Below are 18,258 nucleotides of genomic sequence, written 5' to 3'. Positions count from 1 at the left end.
TGCTACACACTGTCTTTCATCAAGTCTGTGCATTATCGAAGCAAATGAGATGGTGTATGGTTTTGATTTCCTTTCCTCCTGTAAGTCTTCGAATAACCTGTTCACATCTAATAAGGCAGTGTAGGGCAAACATGAGGGCAGTGTGGGGTACATGTGAGGGCAGTGGCTCAGGGCTAGCTCCTTGCATTAGGATGTCTACTCTGCCACGTACCACCTGTGTGATTGTGGGCAAGCTATTTAACCTCTCTGTACTTTGTACTCTTCTTACGTAAGATGGTGAGTCTATGTATACTTTGCTTAGAATAGTACCATAAGTAAGAAGTATATATGTTTGTTAGTAGTATTTTTAAAAAACATATATCTTTATTGATTTCAGAGAGAGGAAGGGAGAGGGAGAGAGAGAGAGAAACATCAATGATGAGAGTCATTGATCGGCTGCCTCCTGCATGCCCCCTGCTGGGGACTGAACCAGCAACCCGGGCATGTGCCCTGACCGGGAATCAAACTCTGATCTCCTGGATACTAGGTCAACTCAGCTGCTGAGCCACACCAGCCAGCTGCTAGTAGTAGTATTTTTATTATTAAGGACAGTGACTAATAAAATACTATCCAAGAATCAGTGTAATTTGACTTCTGTTAGTGGTGTATGTGGATGTGGGTAAATTCATTTAACAAAACGATGGACAGGATTCATCACTTGCTTGAATTCTGCTTAAATACACTTTAGAAAACGTTACAAAACAAAACTAAAGCAACTAAAAAATATTTTGTTGTTCCTTTTTATGAATTGATAGTTTTTATGTTTTTGCATATATTTGTTTAAACTAAACAGACATGCTTTTGTTATGTAATGAAAGTATCCCAGAGAAGGTGAGTGTAGAGATGGCTGCTAAGAATATGAGCTTTTTTTGCATAGTATGTCACATTTTAAAAGTGCTTTCTTATGCTTTTCCCCCTAAAATTTGGTAAAAATAGATACATATCTATGTATAATACTTAATTAAAAAATATGTCTTTATTGATTTCAGAGAGGGGAAGGGGGAGAGAAAGAAACATCAGTGATGAGAGATCCATTGATCGGCTGCCTCCTGCACACCCCCAACTGGGGATCAAGCCCGTAACCTGGGCACGTGCCCTGACCGGGAATTGAACCTCAATCTCCTGGATCCTAGGTCGATGTTCAACCACAGAGCCACACCATCCTGATGATACAGCCTGCTTTTTGAATAGGCAATAACAAATACAGTACAAAATAAGTTTCACTATGGCACATCTGCTCAATGGAATATGGTGCACCTATTATAAATGATACTATAGATAATTAAATGGCATTACAACGTTCATGATACTAATTTTTTTTTTTTAAAAAACCAAAACAAAAAACACCTGTGTGTACAGCATTCCTGATGACATCACTGTAAAAGACAATAACATGAGTGACTGTACGTATTTCTACAGACAGAAAAAAAGCAAGTTGTCTAGATATCAGACTGTTAACAGAAACAATATTAAGCTGAGGAGTGGAATTAAGGTAATTCTTCTCTGTGTGTTTTCTGATTTTACATTTTCTACAATGAACGTACATTATTTTGAAATGGGGATCTGAAGGAGGGAAAGGGGAAGAGAGAGTTCGTGGTTCTTTTCTTTTAAAAGAACTGAGGATGAACAAATTAAATAGAAATACAATTCAGGCCTCCAGCCTACTGCTTGCCTTAAGAACTTTTACTGTGCCTGGCCAGCGTGGCTCAGTGTTTGAGCATTGACCCATGAACCTGGAGATCATGGTTTCAGTCCCTGTCAGGGCACATGCCCAGGGTTGTGGGCTCCATCTCCAGTAGGGGGTGTGCAGGAGGCAGCTGATCAATGACTCTCATCATTGATGTTTCTCTCTCTCTCCCTCTCCCTGAAATAAAATTTTAAAAAATATTTTAAAAAAGAACTTTTGATGCTACCAACGATTTGATCCTAAAAAGACATGGCTAGGAAATTTTAAAACTTAATGGACCATTATCACCTAAAATTAAATATTATAGCCCAGCCGGTGTGGCTCGGTGGTTGATTGTTGACCTATGATCCAGGAGGTTGTGGTTCGATTCCCAGTCAGGGCACATGCCTGGGTTTCGGGCTCTATCCCTAGTAGGGGGTGTGTAGGAGGCAGCCGATCAATGACTCATCATTAATGTTTCTCTCTCTCTCTCTCTTCCTTTCTCTGAAATCAATAAAGACATATTTTAAAAAAATAAGTATCGTAAATATCCTGTACACAACTGTTTTTTGGACATCCATTCTTTTATGATACTTTCTGAAATAATGGGATTATAGAGTTATAGGCTATATACTTTTTTCTTGCTTTTGGTACACATTGCTAAACTATTTTCCAGATAGTTGGTACCTCCCTGCGTGCTTGCCAGCGTGGGGTGCTGTCTTCAGAGAGCCTGTGCCTATTTGAGATGGGAATCACTCCCCTCTGAGTTAGTACACGCTCACTTTCCATCGCCTCTGGAACCGCCTCTTCCTTCTCCTCCGCTTTCTGTTTTCCTGCACCCTCCCTCTTTCCCATCTAAACCTTCATAGGAGCTGGACTTGACCCAGGTTGGAGAAGAAGCTGTTCCCATTGCTTTTACCTCTTTCTTACCTGCTGCTTAGTGCATTTTGCTGTATAACATATTCTGGGAACTCTCTTTGGCCAGCACTCAATTTTTCAAAGGTCATTTCTTTCAGTTTTATAGATTCTGATTTTCACTTTTGTGATTCTTAATCACAGTTAATCTATCACATTGGACCTCATGTTCTAGCACAGTGGTTAGGAGAACTGTCTCTGGAATTCTATAGACCAGGCTCCGATCCCAGCTCCTGTTCCCATTGACTGGCTTTGGAACCTGGGACATTACTTAACCCTTCCAGTCCTCCTCTTTTCACTTATAAAATGGAGGTCATGATAGTCTTCTCAGCATTTTGTTAGGATTTCAAGAGGTGATCCTAACTTACAAGTGCTCAGTACGTTGCCCAGCATTTAGTAATTAATAGGGTATCTTTTATTAGCATCTCATCTGACAGATGTGAATGAAGCAGGGGTTATTTTTGTCATTCTGCATCTGAATGGATGGGGTCAGAAAGATGGAATACTCTTCCTTCCATCGCACCTAGAGAGTGGTGTCTGAACCTGAATTTAGGACTTTTGTCTTAAGGACTACTGTCAGGTGGGAAAACTAAAGTGAAGGGCAAGAATTGTGCCTAATAATTAGGATAATATGTGAACAGCATGAAAAGTTTCAAAAGCTTTAAACACTGGGCTTGAGAGGCACAGCTCCAAAGAGCCTTGACTAGACCACCAGCAAGTGGGCAGGAAGGTGCACGTAATTCCAGAAGAGGAAGGCTCCTGTGCGTCTTGCCTGGAAAGAGGAGCTGCCATGGATCCATTAGGCCCCCAGACACAAAGGCCAGAGTCCTTAAAAAGTTTAAGAGCGCCAGGATCAAAACATTTAATAGGTGTCTCTACTTTGTTTCAAATTAGAATGGAGTCTTGCTTTAAATCTATATGACTGATTAGGTTTTTATCTTAACTTGTTTCCGACAGGGCATGGTGCTGATGTGAAGTGTGTAGACTGGCATCCAACAAAAGGGTTAGTTGTTTCAGGAAGTAAAGATAGCCAACAGCCAATCAAGTTCTGGGATCCCAAGACTGGGCAGAGTCTTGCAACACTGTAAGTGATAGGAACCCCACCTTGGTCCCCAAACACAGGGGAACGAAGCTGCCTGTATTCTTTACTTTTAGCTTTCTCTCCTCATGTATTTTTGAAAAAGTAGTATAGACAACAGATGGACGTGTATCAATAACTTTCTTATTAATTATGATTTATCTCTGAATTCTCAATGAAATAATTTTTCATTTGTTCTGCCACATCTATCTAAATTTAATGTGGGTATCAAAGGAGTGGAGGGTGAGGAAGAGATTGAGAATGAGGTGGTTATTACTCTCCTGACTTACTGTCTCTCCTCATTATAATACATTTGGCACTATATGGAGTTGATGTGTATGCCCCTTACCAGACATACAGCCCAGCTTTCGCCATCTTACTATGTCTATTTTAGAGAAGTTTTTCCTCCACCTTTGAATCAGTTCTCTTTCTTTTTGTCTGAGGTGCTTGCTTATGATGCAGCTACATAATAAAATTCTCTCCCAATTATCTGTAAACATGCACAGTGATACAAAGATGTTGTTAACGTTTTTTTGACTGAGCAGCTGTATCTGGTCCTTCTGGTTGGGAAGTGAGCCACACCCAGAGTGAGCTGGTTGGAGCAGGCCTCCATGGTGCACACCCCAGGGGCTGCAGTCAACCCGAATGCCTTGGGAGCGCTGCTGCTTGGAGATGTGCACTGTGCATGCCTTGGCCCTTGGCAGTGTCTTGAGTTCAAATTAACCCTTGAACTATCTCATGCTCTTTTTTATGCTGTGTCTTAATGAGAGGAGGTTCATTGAATTTAAAAAATTTTAATGAGCTTTATTGAATAGTAATTTATATACTCAGATGCTTCCCCTGCTTCAAAGATAAACTTTTATATGCAGTTGAAGCTCTGCTGCTATTTTAACTGGTTAAAGAAAGCAGTGCTTAGATAATGGACACTATTTCTGTCACTGACCAATTTGTTTTACTTACTTTCTAAATCCTTGCCTGAGGATATTTTTTCCATTGCTTTTTCAGATAGTGGAAGGGAGAGAGAGAGAGAAACATCAATGTGAGAGAGACATCGATGGGTTGCCTCCACATGGGCCCTGCCCAGGGCTAGGGATCGGGATGGAGCCTGCAACCGAGATACATGTCCTTGCTTGGAATTGAACCCGGCACCCTTCTGTCAGCCGGCTGATGCTCACCACTGAGCCAAACCAGCCAGGGCAGACCTATTTATTTTAAATGTACTTTTAACGGTGGTCCTGTAATGTTATTTCTTCATGCTTTATTACTTCCAGGCTAAACCTCTTGCCATCTTGACCAATGTGCTTTTCAACAGAATTGGCCATTGTGTGGATTTGGATTTGTTTTTAATTCTTAGTTTATTTTCTTGGTACTTTGTTTCTAGTCATGCCCATAAAAACACAGTGATGGAAGTAAAATTAAATCTCAACGGCAATTGGCTACTCACAGCATCACGTGACCATCTCTGTAAACTTTTTGATATCCGAAACCTGAAAGAAGAGCTTCAAGTCTTCCGAGGTCATAAGAAAGAAGCCACAGGTCAGTGGCTGTCAGATACACTCATTCTGACTTGCCTGTGGCATTCTGAGGTCCTAACAATTTTGTCTTTCCCTGTGTTTTTGTTTACAGCTGTGGCCTGGCATCCTGTTCATGAAGGACTCTTTGCCAGTGGAGGGTCTGATGGCTCTTTACTCTTCTGGCATGTTGGGTATGGAACATTTATTATGTAAAGAAGTTGTATATTTTATGAAGAGAGCACCTGAAAGTGTAAAACATGATGCCGTTTGTATTTTCTCCGAGTGTTCCTATGTCCTATATCAGAGACTTCCTGCAGTTTTCAATTCTGGAAACCCAGCTCAGAATAGAAAACTTAGCACATTTATTTTTGGATGTGGAAGTCATTAAGAGCAAATAAAATAGATTTTCTTGTTTCTTATTGGTGAAATCATTCTTGAAGCATTTCCCTCTCTTTGGGTAAAATAACATATTTTACCACTGGATCATGTGGAATTGACAGACTCAAAGTAACAGGCTTTGGTAGCTTTATGTCATACTAAACTGTCTTTTTTTTTTTTTAATATGCATATAACTTTTGTGAAAAAGACTTCTTTCTGTGGTGCTGTTATAGGGTAGAGAAGGAAGTGGGTGGGATGGAGATGGCGCACGAAGGGATGATCTGGAGTCTGGCTTGGCATCCTCTTGGACATATTCTCTGCTCAGGCTCAAATGACCATACTAGGTAAGTTTTATATTAAAAAAAAAAACCACAAGGAATTACTGTATTCATGGAGCAGATAGAAATAAACATATACATTTTTTATTGATAGGTTGATGTTTTAATTTGTATTCTATGTTGGGCTTAGGAACATTTTTGTGATGTTTTATAAGCACATATAAGAAGGAGATTGAGTATTGCTTATGACTTTGTTATTCAAATTTTGTTTTGCCTTCTGATTTAGAAAAAAATCTATCTACATTTTAAATTTTTGGAAGAGACTCATTATAAAATTGTTATGTTTACCAGGAGGCTGTTTAATCCTGTTAAGTGCCCAGAAATACACTAAAATCATGCTCCTCCCTTCCCTATCCCATTACTTTTATTTTGCAGCAAATTCTGGACCCGAAACCGACCAGGCGATAAAATGCGAGACCGATACAATCTAAACCTACTGCCAGGAATGTCTGAAGATGGCGTAGAGTATGGTGAGGCTCTGCGTCTTGTCCTTTGAAATTAGATGTTCTGTCATAAAAGTGTTAGGTTTTGAAAAGATTTTACAAAACGAATTTTAGTTTTATAGGTTATTGATTTGTAAATCACGATAGGTTTCATTTTTATAAAAGTGCTAATTTTAAATCTCTGTTGATAGTGAGTGTATTCCTACTTACAGATGACCTTGAACCTAATAGCCTGGCGGTGATCCCGGGAATGGGAATCCCGGAACAGCTCAAGCTAGCCATGGAACAAGAGCAGATGGGTAAGAGGGGCCGTGCCTCACGTTTGTTTTTTATAAAATGTTTATAGCTCTGTTTCTTATCTTCATGATACTAAGTTATTTTGAAAATTCCGAAATAATTTATTTTGAGAAATGTTGATACATGTAAACTGCATAACATTTAATCTGTTCTTTGAAAAATGTGTCCATTGATGAAGTGGTTATTTCCTTTCACTTCCTTGACTAAATACTTACCTGGATGGTTACAGGGAAAGATGAGTCAAACGAGATCGAGATGACAATTCCAGGTTTAGACTGGGGAATGGAGGAGGTGATGCAGAAGGATCAGAAAAAAGTGCCTCAGAAGAAAGTTCCATATGCAAAACCTATTCCTGCTCAGTTCCAGCAGGTGAGTGGCCCCATCTCATTTGCGCTTTGGAGATTCTGCTTGGTGAGTCTGGATTAGCTTGTCTGTTGAATATATTTCTGTACTATAGAGCTTTTGGAGCATTTTTCACATTTTTGGGCATTCCTAGACGTAGTTCCCGTCTGCTGCTTTGCAGTTAGTGCTGAGTTTGTCATGAATCTTCTCTAGATCTTTTACTCTCACCTACTTATTATCATTGATGCTATTGGAGGAAGGAGGGAAAAGAGGCATGGAGCAGAGAGAGTATATGTTGACTCTCCTACATTGTCTGTCTTCTGCTTTATTTGTGCCCTTGGCACAAAGTATGTGTGCCCTTTTGAAGAGGCAGGCAAGCTTCACATTCTTAATAACATGCAAGATCTTACAGCTTTTATTAATTAGTAGTGTGCTTGCCAAATTCCACTCCTTAGAAATAAAGACAGTACACCAGGTGAGCCAACTTGTATTCGGGAGCTTGGAATGAGCCAATGATACTACAGAACGGTTTTTTCATTCTGTCATAATTTACACACTGAGGTATGTTTTAATATTCTCTTCTTTCCCAAGGCTTGGATGCAAAATAAAGTTCCAATTCCTGCCCCAAACGAGGTACTGAATGACAGAAAAGAGGACATTAAGTTGGAAGAGAAGAAAAAAACACAAGCAGAAATCGAGCAAGAGATGGCCACACTGCAGTATACTAACCCCCAGCTTCTGGAGGTGTGAGGGCGCTTGGGGGAGTCGGGGTGCTCTGAGAAGGCAGTGGTAACACTGTTGGTTGGTATGCTCATAGGGAGAAGGGGTGGGCTCTCGGATGGGTCTCATGGGCACCACCACTTCTTACTGCTGTGGTAGGGAGCTAGTTTCTAACTGGATCAGTCAAGTAGTGAGTAGACCTAAGTTAAATATATATTTTTAATAGAAAAAATAAAGCCAACATCATTTAAATTTGAATTAACTTATTTATCTACAGATAAGGTAATTTTTCTTTTCCTGTCAGCTCTAAAGCAGGTAGTTCTTAGTTTTCCTACCTTTGACAGCTACCAAGAAGGAGAAAACTCTGGTAAATACTGGGCTTTTTCTGGTCAGGATGACTGTCATTTCCCAGCTGCTCAGAAGTAGTCTAGAGTGAGTCTGGAGGCTGGAATGCCCTCCGAATGTCTGAATGCTACATGGACTCTAGTTACTGCTGGGAGTATTAAGAGGTTGATGCCTTGTGTTTGTTTTGAGACTCCCCCAGCAAAATAAGTGACAGCAGCATTGTCATCTTCTGACTCATTTTTCAGTGTGTTTTTTTGTTTTTGTTTTTTTTTTCTTTTTAGCAACTTAAAATTGAAAGGCTTGCACAGAAACAGGCTGAACAAATTCCACCTCCTCCTTCATCTGGCACTCCTCTTCTTGGACCCCAGCCCTTCCCAGGACAAGGTCCAATGTCTCAGATTCCTCAAGGTTTTCAACAGCCCCATTCATCTCAGCAGATGCCAATGAACATGGCTCAGATTGGGCCTCCAGGGCCACAGGGACAGTTTAGACCCCCTGGACCCCAGGGACAAATGGGACCCCAAGGTCCTCCATTGCATCAGGGAGGCGGAGGGCCACAAGGATTTATGGGACCACAAGGGCCCCAGGGCCCACCCCAAGGGTTGCCAAGGCCTCAGGACATACATGGGCCCCAAGGAATGCAAAGGCATCCTGGACCTCATGGCCCTTTGGGACTTCAAGGACCACCTGGGCCACAGGGTAATTCTGGTCCTCAAGGTCATATGGGTCCCCAAGGTCTACCTGGCCCACAAGGTCACATTGGCCCCCAAGGCCCACCTGGTCCCCAGGGGCACATGGGCCCTCAGGGACCTCCTGGTACTCAAGGTATGCAGGGGCCAGCGGGTCCCAGAGGAATGCAAGGACCTCCTCATCCTCATGGGATACAAGGTGGGCCAGGGTCTCAGGGGATCCAAGGTCCTGTGTCTCAGGGACCTCTGATGGGATTAAACCCAAGAGGAATGCAGGGTCCTCCAGGCCCTCGAGAGAATCAAGGTCCTAGTCCCCAAGGCATGATGATGGGCCACCCACCTCAAGAGATGAGACCTCACCCTCCAAGTGGACTATTGGGACATGGCCCTCAGGAAATGAGAGGTCCTCAGGAGATGCGAGGCATGCAGGGGCCTCCACCTCAAGGATCAATGCTGGGCCCTCCCCAGGAATTGCGTGGGCCTCCAGGCTCACAAGGACAGCAGGGGCCGCCCCAGGGCTCTTTGGGACCTCCACCCCAGGGTGGCATGCAAGGGCCCCCTGGACCTCAGGGACAGCAGAACCCAGCAAGAGGGCCACATCCATCTCAAGGGCAAATACCATTTCAGCAGCAGAAAACAGCTCTGCTAGGTGATGGGCCCCGGGCCCCCTTCAATCAGGTATTTATTTCCAATTTGTGGGCATTACACATGGGGAAAATAATGCTTTGACTGACACTGCACTGAATGCTGTGCAAAGCAGTCACAGCCAATAGAAATGTCTCTAGTGGTGATAGTGGCCTGAGAATAGAATCACAGCTAAAGAGGGTGATAAGAATAATTAAATAGACCATTAAACGTGTCACAGTATTGAATCTTTACTTCTCAACCTATTTTTTAATAGGTGTTCTTCCAGAAAAGATTAACTTTCAACTGAATCCAGTTCATAATTGTTCCAGGACTGCAAAAGAGCTGTGTCCCTGGGGAGGAAGCTCACAGGCTGCTGAGCCTGTCGTGCTCCCTTTTCTGGGTCCTTTACTTTGTAGCGTGGTGTTTCATGGGCCTGCCAGCTCTACTTTTTAAGATAGTATAGGTGTTTAAGTCCGTTGTAGCCCATGATCTCACTGTTTTCATTTCAGTGAATGCTTTCAGAGCTCTCTCAGGCCAGAATTCTGCATTCTCAGATGGGGACCCTGTGGCTGGAATTCTGTCCAAGTTGTTTTCAGTTTACTTACAAAAATATTTACAGGAGGGAGTATTTCTACAGAAATTTTCTTGACCTTTTTGACAGTTCTGCTTTTATCAACCAAGTTATATTGCCCATTTCCTGAACTTGTTTTGGAGAGGCGGTGTGAGGAGAGTTCAGATCACTTGGGGAGAAAGGATTGCATGAGCATGGATGGGTTTAACACTGCTGGGCTCTGCGTTTTTTATGCTCTTGTAAATTTCAGAGTGAGTGAGCCAACGTTGACTCCCTGGCACGCCATTCACTTGGGGAGGCTATGCTTCGGGTACTGTGTGTAGAAAACACTTTGTTAACAGCTCTGGGAGTTTGTAATGTGAAGATGACCATTGGATTTATGGAATTAAAATAACTAGCTAAATAAGTAGATTATGTGTTACTCTTCAGTAGATCTTCCAGAACTTAAAAATGTCATAGCAATGAAGAATCTGATGGCATTTGAGTTTATTTCCAGAATTTATTGTGCACTATTAAAAAAAAAAAAAGTCTTTATTGATTTCAGGGAGAAGAAGGGAAAGGGAGAGAGAGAGAGAGAGAAACATCAATGATGAAAGCGTCATTGATCGGCTGCCTCCTGAACACCCCCTACTTGAGATTGAGCCCGCAACCCAGGCATGTGCCCTGACCAGGAATCAAACCTTGATCTTCTGGATCCTAGGTTGATGCTCAACCGCTGAGCCACGCTAGCCTGGCTATTAAGAGTTTTTATTTTCTCTTGTAAAAGATTTTATAAATGAAAAGCATAGTGGCTGTAAAGATTTAAATGACAGAAATATTGGTAGAATGAATGTGAAGGTTTGAAATAGGGCATTTCATATCTCAAAGGTTGCCTAATGAAAATCTTTGCTCATATTTCTTACATGCTGAAATCTGACTTTCTTCACTTTGATCAGGCAAAGTATTTAAACCAATTGTTTTAATTTACTGGAATTGCTTTTAGGTGTTAAATTAACAGCATGAAAGATGCTGATAAGAGTAGTTTTTGGGTGAAATGTACGGAAAACAAGAGTATAGAAATGACTGGTATTATGTTTGTAGCTGTAGTGCCATCCCTCCTATAAGACTGCTCTTTTATGTAAGCTAGTTTGGAATGTGAAAACAACTTTGCTATTGATTTTTTAAGCTGTGCTATTCCTGTAGTCGGGGGGGGTGGGTGTGTGTGTGTGTGTGTGTGTGTGTGTGTGTGTGTGTGTGTGTTTGACAACAGACCTGATCCAAGTTCCCTGGACAGTGTGGGGAATCAGAATTTATACATGGCTAGATAAAAATACAGAATATGAGAACTAGGGACAAGCGTGGGGTCCAGAGCAAGGAGATTAAGAGCGTCAGAGCAGCAGGTTTGTATGAGACAGAAGCTGCAAGAACCAAATGAATCCAACAAGATGCCAGGTAACTGAGCAGTAGGATGCTAAGGACAGAGGAGTCTGGAAGGTAGAGATGAGAGGGAGGTGAAAGGAGAAAGCTCGTGTGAGCACCTCACTCATCAAGAGCCCAGTCCTTTCTCATTCTCCCACTCCCCCTTTCAAACCCAGCCCTGCTGCCTTCCTGCAGCTGGAAAGGAGTTGCGGATGCCAGAGGAGAGGTGACCTGTCCTGGGAGTTGCCTGCCTTCCTTTTGGCAGGAGTTCCTCTGTGCAAGTGCCCTCATTATGTCACGATTTCTGGCTTTCCATTGAAGTTCTCGCTTAGCATAACAAGTAAAGATCTAGCTTTAAATAAAACCTATCAGCAGGTTTAAAATATTTGTGTTTCCTCTTATTATGGTAAGAGAAGTATCTCCTTTCCCCCAATTTAAGGACAGTTTTGCTATGAGGTCACTAGCTATACATTTACTACTGGAGGTGTTTATCTTGTCACATTGTAATAAAATTGCTATTAATGAAGCACAAGCCTATGGTTTCACACCCCCTCTTTAAAAACATCTTTTCAGGAAGGACAGAGCACAGGTCCCCCGCCCCTGATACCAGGCCTAGGACAGCAGGGAGCACAAGGTCGCATCCCCCCTCTTAACCCTGGACAAGGACCTGGCCCAAACAAAGGTAAATATCTGCTTGGCTGAATAAGACACTGTATTTTACCACCTTTGGGTAAATCTTGCAATAAATAGTTTTATTGGTAAGTAATTGATAGAATGGTCATTTGAACCTCTAGAAAAAATAGGAGCACAGTTGTTTCAGGGAATAGCTTTGTCTTATGTTGCTTTCATTCATAGATTTGCTTTAGGTAGCCAAAAATGCTGCCTGGAGGAAGTAAGCTCCTCACTGCCTGAACCTGGGGGTGAGACCATTTGGACCGCAGGCCCGTCCGTCTGTGAGGATGGGAGCATGGCCTGTGCCCATCCGGTGCAAATGTATCTGTTAGCAGCTGGAGAGCTGAACTGGTTCATTTCAAATGTTCTGATGGGATAAAGAATTCAGAGATGTTAGCAGTGTTTTTAATGCCACCCCTTCTCCCTTCAAATTGTGTCTAGTATTGAATTTAGCTGGTTACATTGTTCTGCACTATTTGAAAAGAAGAGAGCCGTGCACTGCTGTGTCATGCCTCAGGGTGATAGTTATGGAAAGCACAGAGATGAGAATTTTCAGTATTTAGTTAGATGTGAGGCTATTTAGAAATTAAGAGTTAATCTTAGGAATTGAAAGAGCACATGCTGGGAGCCTGAGTCCCCTGTTCCCTGAGGGTTGAGCTCTCAAACAGCCTGTGAAGAGTTGGAACAGGGTCAAGTGGGCTGTAGGCAGTTGGAGAGTTAGGGGAGGCCTGCGGGTGCGTGGATGGAGGAAAGTTAGGAGGTTGGTGGTCACACACCAGAGAACTGTGAGTACTGTGGAGATTGCATTTCAAAGAACTTCACTCCTTTTCATTTTGATTGGCTGAGCCAACAGCACCCTGTTGTAAATGTTAAGGGTTCTTATGGTTTTATCAGATTAAGAAAAGTCCTTGTCAGCATTTACAGCCCTAGGACTTTGGGAATGTAAAGCTTAGTCTTGAATGTATGTGAGACATTAGAGGTAGCCATAAAGGAAGGAATAAAGGAATTAGGAGAACATTTATTTTAATCCCATCCTATGGAAGTGGTGGTGGCCTGCAGGGGAAAAAAAAAAAGCAAGCATCAAGAGCCAATCTTTGGGTTTGGCAACCCTAAGAAAGAAGAGCCTTTTATCCACGAGGTATAGCTGTCAGCAAACTGAGAGCCTGCCTCTCTTGCTCTCCCCTGCCCTGTCTCTCCGCCTACTTCCCTCCCCTGTCCCCCTCCCCTCCCCTCCCCTCCCCTCCCCTCCCCTCCCCTCCCCTCCCCTCCCCTCCCCTCCCCTCCCCTCCCCTCCCCTCCCCTCCCCTCCCCTCCCCTCCCCTCCCCTCCCTTCTTCCTCCCCTCCCTTCCTCCTCCCCTCCCTCCCCCCCATCTTTCTCTCCCCCCTTCTCTTTTTCTCTTTCTTTCTTCCTCTCTTTTTCCTCCCAGGGACCAAAGGGAGAAGGGAGAGCCGAGAAAGGGGCCCTGCCATCCCCTACTGGATTTACCAGCGCTGCCGCCCCATCACCGGTGGCCACATCCCTTCTAATTTGTAGTGGTGGGTTTCTTTCCTTGGGTAAACAGGGTTATTTTAAACAGATAGAGGTAATGGTAGGATAAATATTCATAGGTAAGCCCAAATGGAATATGTTCAGCTCCTCAGGTCAGAGGTCTGCTGTGTCTGAGGTCACACTGAGTTCAAGCAGCATGTCAGAGAGAAGCCATTAGGTACAGTTATACGCTGAGAGGCGGAAACGGGTCTGTGATAGTTGCAAACTGAACAGAGACAACGCAGAAGGTGCTTTCCTGAGCACGGAGAGGACTGGTTCATGGAGGAAAGGGAGAACCTTTCAAGTGGTGTGTTTCTATCTCGAGACTTCCCAGTTTTTAAGGCACGTTTGAATAGCGAGGAGGGGTTGGCATGGCCAAGAGAAATGAGCACAAATGAAAGAGGAAGGGCACTGGAAGGGGAGAATTGCGGCTGCCTATGTGTGATGCCCGGGGACAAATGTGATTCATCTTTATTGCCAGGATAAAGAGTAAAGGCATGAGCTGGGCGATGGAGGAATTTCATTTAAACGGTTGTTTTAGAGAAAGGAATGTCCCTTTGCTATCCACTTTTCAGAAATGTGATTTAAATTGTATGTTGACAGAAAATAAGTATTCATTTATAATGGCCACAGTAGTTCAGTAGCCGGGAAAGAGTTAGGAGATGAACTAAGTTAACCAGCATAAATTTAATTGGTCTCTTTCCATTTTTACTCAGTACTCTAAATATATTACATGTTCAAATATTTTAAAAATTCTTTAGTGGGTTTCTAAATACTCTTTGCAAAGAATGGTGATAATATTATAGAAGAGGGACATCATTCCTAGAGAGGGTGGAAAAAGTGTTCGTATAAACCTTGACCCTGAGGAACAACGAGGCTGTTTGGTCACCAAGCAGTTAAAGAGAAGCCCATGGTTCCTATGCCTTACAGAAGATTTTGTTAAGAATCAAAGTGTGAGTTAACAAATCAAGTTAAATGAAGTAGGGGTTAAGGGAGTGATATCATAGACGGGGGGAGGTAGCTTCAGTGCCCTCTGATGGGCTTTGCCAGCCCTTAAACAGGTGCAGAGGTGAGTGCCTGTGCTGGGCTGCCTGACCTGCAGCGTGGGTTTTGTCCTGTCCCCTCCCTGCGTGTCACTGAGAGAATAGGGGTGGGGAAGGAAGCTCAGTCTTATTCTCGTGAGGCTTTCTTACGTTTTCTGAATGAATCTCTGTCCTGGAAGGTGGGTGTTGCTAATGCCATTTGAGGTTAGCAGTTTGCCTTATGTCGGGTTGCTTAGCCAGTGGGAGATGAAGTTGAAGTCTGTACCACAAGACCCTAGTTCTTTACATGGTGCCTTCGAGATATTTATCTCTTAAGGAGGCTGAGAACCAAGGAGGGAACACATTCTAAATAAAAGAATGCATTCTGAAATATTGTGATGCTGAAAATCAGACCTGTGTTGGCAGGATTCCTGGAAATCCTGATAAAAGCAGCTTTGTTTCCTGTAGGTGACTCGCGGGGCCCTCCAAACCACCACCTGGGCCCAATGTCTGAGAGGCGGCATGAGCAGAGCAGCGGCCCTGAGCATGGTCCAGACAGGGGACCTTTCCGGGGCGGCCAGGACTGCAGGGGTCCCCCTGATAGGCGTGGCCCTCACCCTGACTTTCCTGACGACTTCAGCAGACCAGATGACTTCCATCCTGACAAGCGCTTTGGCCACCGATTACGTGAATTCGAGGGGCGAGGAGGACCTTTACCACAAGAAGAGAAGTGGAGGCGAGGGGGGCCTGGGCCTCCGTTTCCTCCTGATCACAGGGAATTCAGTGAGGGGGATGGCCGAGGCTCAGCCCGGGGTCCTCCAGGGGCATGGGAAGGCCGCAGACCTGGAGACGAGCGGTTCCCTCGGGATCCTGAGGACCCACGTTTTCGAGGGCGCAGAGAAGAAAGGTGGGGCAGATACTCTGTAGGTCTGTTTCTTCCCGGGAGCTTTTGTCTGTTTTTCCCCACAAAGTCTCTTTTCTTTTTTATTTGTAGCCCCACATTCTCCACATTTTGAATTTAGACTTAGAAAATTATGCTTTTTAACCTTCATATGTTTCTTCTTGTCTTTACAATTTAGAAATAATTTTCTTTTTGCTTAATTTTTTGGTTGTTTTAAAGTGATGGGAGGATCTGTATACTATAAAGTTTCTTGGATCTGATAAGAAATCTCCAGGTTCTCTGGATTAGAGTGATGAAATAAGAGACAGGTCTATAGATTAAAAATAAAGGAATTGTTAAGTAGTTTTTGTAAAATTGCCTAAAGATCCTAACAAAACCAAATCAAAGCTGAAAAGTAATCTTCCTGTTAAACAAGGTCTAGGTCAGGCTTGAACACTCAGCTTGCTTGGGTAAAAAAGAACACGAGAAATATGGAGGGGATAAAAAGAACAGAAGAAAAAATTTAAAATATGGAGGAAAAAACAAGAATTAATGAGATTTCAAGTGAGACTCAGAATAATTAATGACGATAGCCTCATTTAGTCGTTACAGTGCAGCCTTTCACAGGTACGGGGCACACCGGGAACCAGCAGTTCCTGACCTTGGGGGCCTGCAGAGCCGAGCTGTCCGCACTCCTGCCTGCACCACACCAGTCTCCCATGTCTTTTCCCATCACAGTTCTCACTGGTGTTGCTAGTAGGTGATTGAGTTAACCCACGCGATGGGTTAGAAAAGATTGGCTAGCAAAGGGGCCATAGAGGGTGAAATAGATGGTTAAGGAAAGTAGCTATCAGGAGGGAGTTTTGGGGGGAAAAAAGATTTAAGGGCTCCAAGTTTTCAGAAGGGTCTGTCTTTATGGTATCCAAGTCTTCACTCTGAAGTGGCTTTTTATATCTGCAAGTGCCTCATATCCAGTGGCTTTGGCATCAACGTGACTTTCATTGATTTCTTGAATCTCTGCATCTTGTGCAAAGTTTCAGATTTTACTAACCCTCACTTTGTACTATATTTCATCTGTCAGTGACAGACTCACAGCCTAACTCTCGTGCTGCTTACAGCTTTGTGCCGCTCCTCAGATATGCCCAGCAGGCTCCTGTTCCTGTTGTGCTTGCTGTTTCCTCTGCCCGGGACTCAGTTTCCCAAATGCCTGGGCTCCCGTCAGTTGGACCTCCTCCTGTTACACCAGCTCCCTTACTCTGCTTTACAGCTCGCAGCACTCAGCGTTGTGCGACTCTAGTAATGTGTTCTTTGTTTTTCTTTAACCCTCACCTAAGGAAATTTTTTCCCATTGCTTTTTAGAGAGAGTGGATGGGGGGAGGAGAGAGAGAAACATTGATGTGAAAGAGACACATCGATTGGTGGCCTCTTGCATGAGCCCCAACAGGGGCCTGGGATTGACTGGCAACTGAGGGACATGCTCTCTACCAGGGATCAAACCCGTGACCCTTTGGTGCGAGGGCCAGTGCTCTAACCACTGGGCCACACTGGGCAGGGCACTGTGTTTATTTTTTTATCACCTGTATTTCTAGAAGCAGGACAGCTTCCTGAGGGCAGGGGCTGTGTTTACCCACCTCTGTGTCCTCATTACCTGGAGCAGTAGTGGTGTCACAGCAGGCGCTCAGTAGCTTGATTAAGGGAACCTGTTAAATAAGGAAGGAGAGGGGTTTCACAGAGGTCAGCTTATTAGGAGCTCAGGCCACCATAACCGCAAACCACACTGAGTGGCTTAAACAACAGAAATCTATTCTCTCACAGTTCTGGAGGCTAGAAGTCCAAGATCAACATCTAGCACGATGGGTGTCTGGTGAGACTTCCTGGCTTGCAGGAAGAGAGCGTGAGCAAGCTCTCCCTGGTGCCTCTTCTTATAAGGACACTAATTCCATCATGAGGGCCCTACCCCCATGCCCCATCTAACTGTAATTATCTCTTAAAGGCCCATCTCCAGATATCGTCACATTGGGGTTAGGGCTTTGACATATAAATTTTGTTGGGGGACACAAATGTGTAGACCATAACAGTCGCTGTTTTCTAATTTGGGCAACTTAGATTCTTTCTGTTCTCTTATAGCTAGGGCATTCGTATGGCGGATGCCTGGACAAGAGTCCTGCTGTGTGTGCAGATTCTCCCTTGAGTCTGTCTCTCTGCTTTACTCTGCCTGTCCCCCTCATCTCCTCCTCCTGGCCAGTTCTACCCTTAAGTTATTTCAGCCAGTGTGCTGGTCACACACCCCTTTGTTTGCAGGGACATGATTCATAAGTTACCTCAGGCAAGGATCATCACTGAGTGCTAAAACCATTGGGTAAGAGATTGTGGGGAAACAGGATAGTCTCATAGTGCCACAGAACCACCCCCAGATCACTTAACTGCAAAGGAGAAGATGTACCTTTGCAGCAGTGAAATCTGGTCACCACACCACTTTGCATCATAAACAATGGGACAAAGTGGTGTCACTGAGAAGGTATAAATTGTTCGGCCAAGAATGTTTAGCTGAATCTAATCATGAGGAAACAATCAGAAAAATTCAAATTGTGGTACATTCTATAAACACCTGGGTGGACCTTCCAAAAAGTCAAGATCACAAAAGGTAAAATATAGTAGGGGTACTGTTCTGGATTAAAGTAGAACACAGACACATGGCTACTGAGTAACAGTGTGTGATTAGAACTGAAATTCATATTTTAAAACAACTATAAAGGACATTTTGAGGACAAATGGAGAAAGTTGAATGAGACTAT

General features: G+C 43.5%; 1 protein-coding gene across 7 annotated transcripts in view; it reads left to right on the top strand.

Moving 5' to 3' along the window:
* WDR33 (WD repeat domain 33) overlaps window positions 1-18,258 on the top strand; it is a 101,799-nt gene that overhangs the window by 75,450 nt on the left and 8,091 nt on the right. For 4 of the 7 annotated variants that reach the window (XM_081142009.1, XM_081142008.1, XM_081142011.1 and 1 more), the window contains 11 exons: window positions 3,578-3,704; window positions 5,080-5,234; window positions 5,325-5,403; window positions 5,824-5,934; window positions 6,304-6,398; window positions 6,584-6,670; window positions 6,898-7,037; window positions 7,602-7,754; window positions 8,357-9,442; window positions 11,934-12,042; window positions 15,052-15,490. In XM_081142009.1, coding sequence (XP_080998135.1) covers window positions 3,578-3,704; window positions 5,080-5,234; window positions 5,325-5,403; window positions 5,824-5,934; window positions 6,304-6,398; window positions 6,584-6,670; window positions 6,898-7,037; window positions 7,602-7,754; window positions 8,357-9,442; window positions 11,934-12,042; window positions 15,052-15,490 — 2,581 coding nt within the window. Of the gene's footprint in view, window positions 1-3,577; window positions 3,705-5,079; window positions 5,235-5,324; window positions 5,404-5,823; window positions 5,935-6,303; window positions 6,399-6,583; window positions 6,671-6,897; window positions 7,038-7,601; window positions 7,755-8,356; window positions 9,443-11,933; window positions 12,043-15,051; window positions 15,491-18,258 lie in introns of those variants that run through there. The other 3 variants (XM_081142012.1, XM_081142013.1, XM_081142016.1) reach the window with 3 other exon arrangements.

Source organism: Miniopterus schreibersii (genome assembly GCF_964146895.1).
Source record: "Miniopterus schreibersii genome assembly, chromosome: 7".
In the NCBI taxonomy this organism is placed as follows: Eukaryota; Metazoa; Chordata; class Mammalia; order Chiroptera; family Miniopteridae; genus Miniopterus; species Miniopterus schreibersii.
Note: the sequence above shows the minus strand (reverse complement) of the source record. Positions and strands in the feature narration are given on the sequence as shown.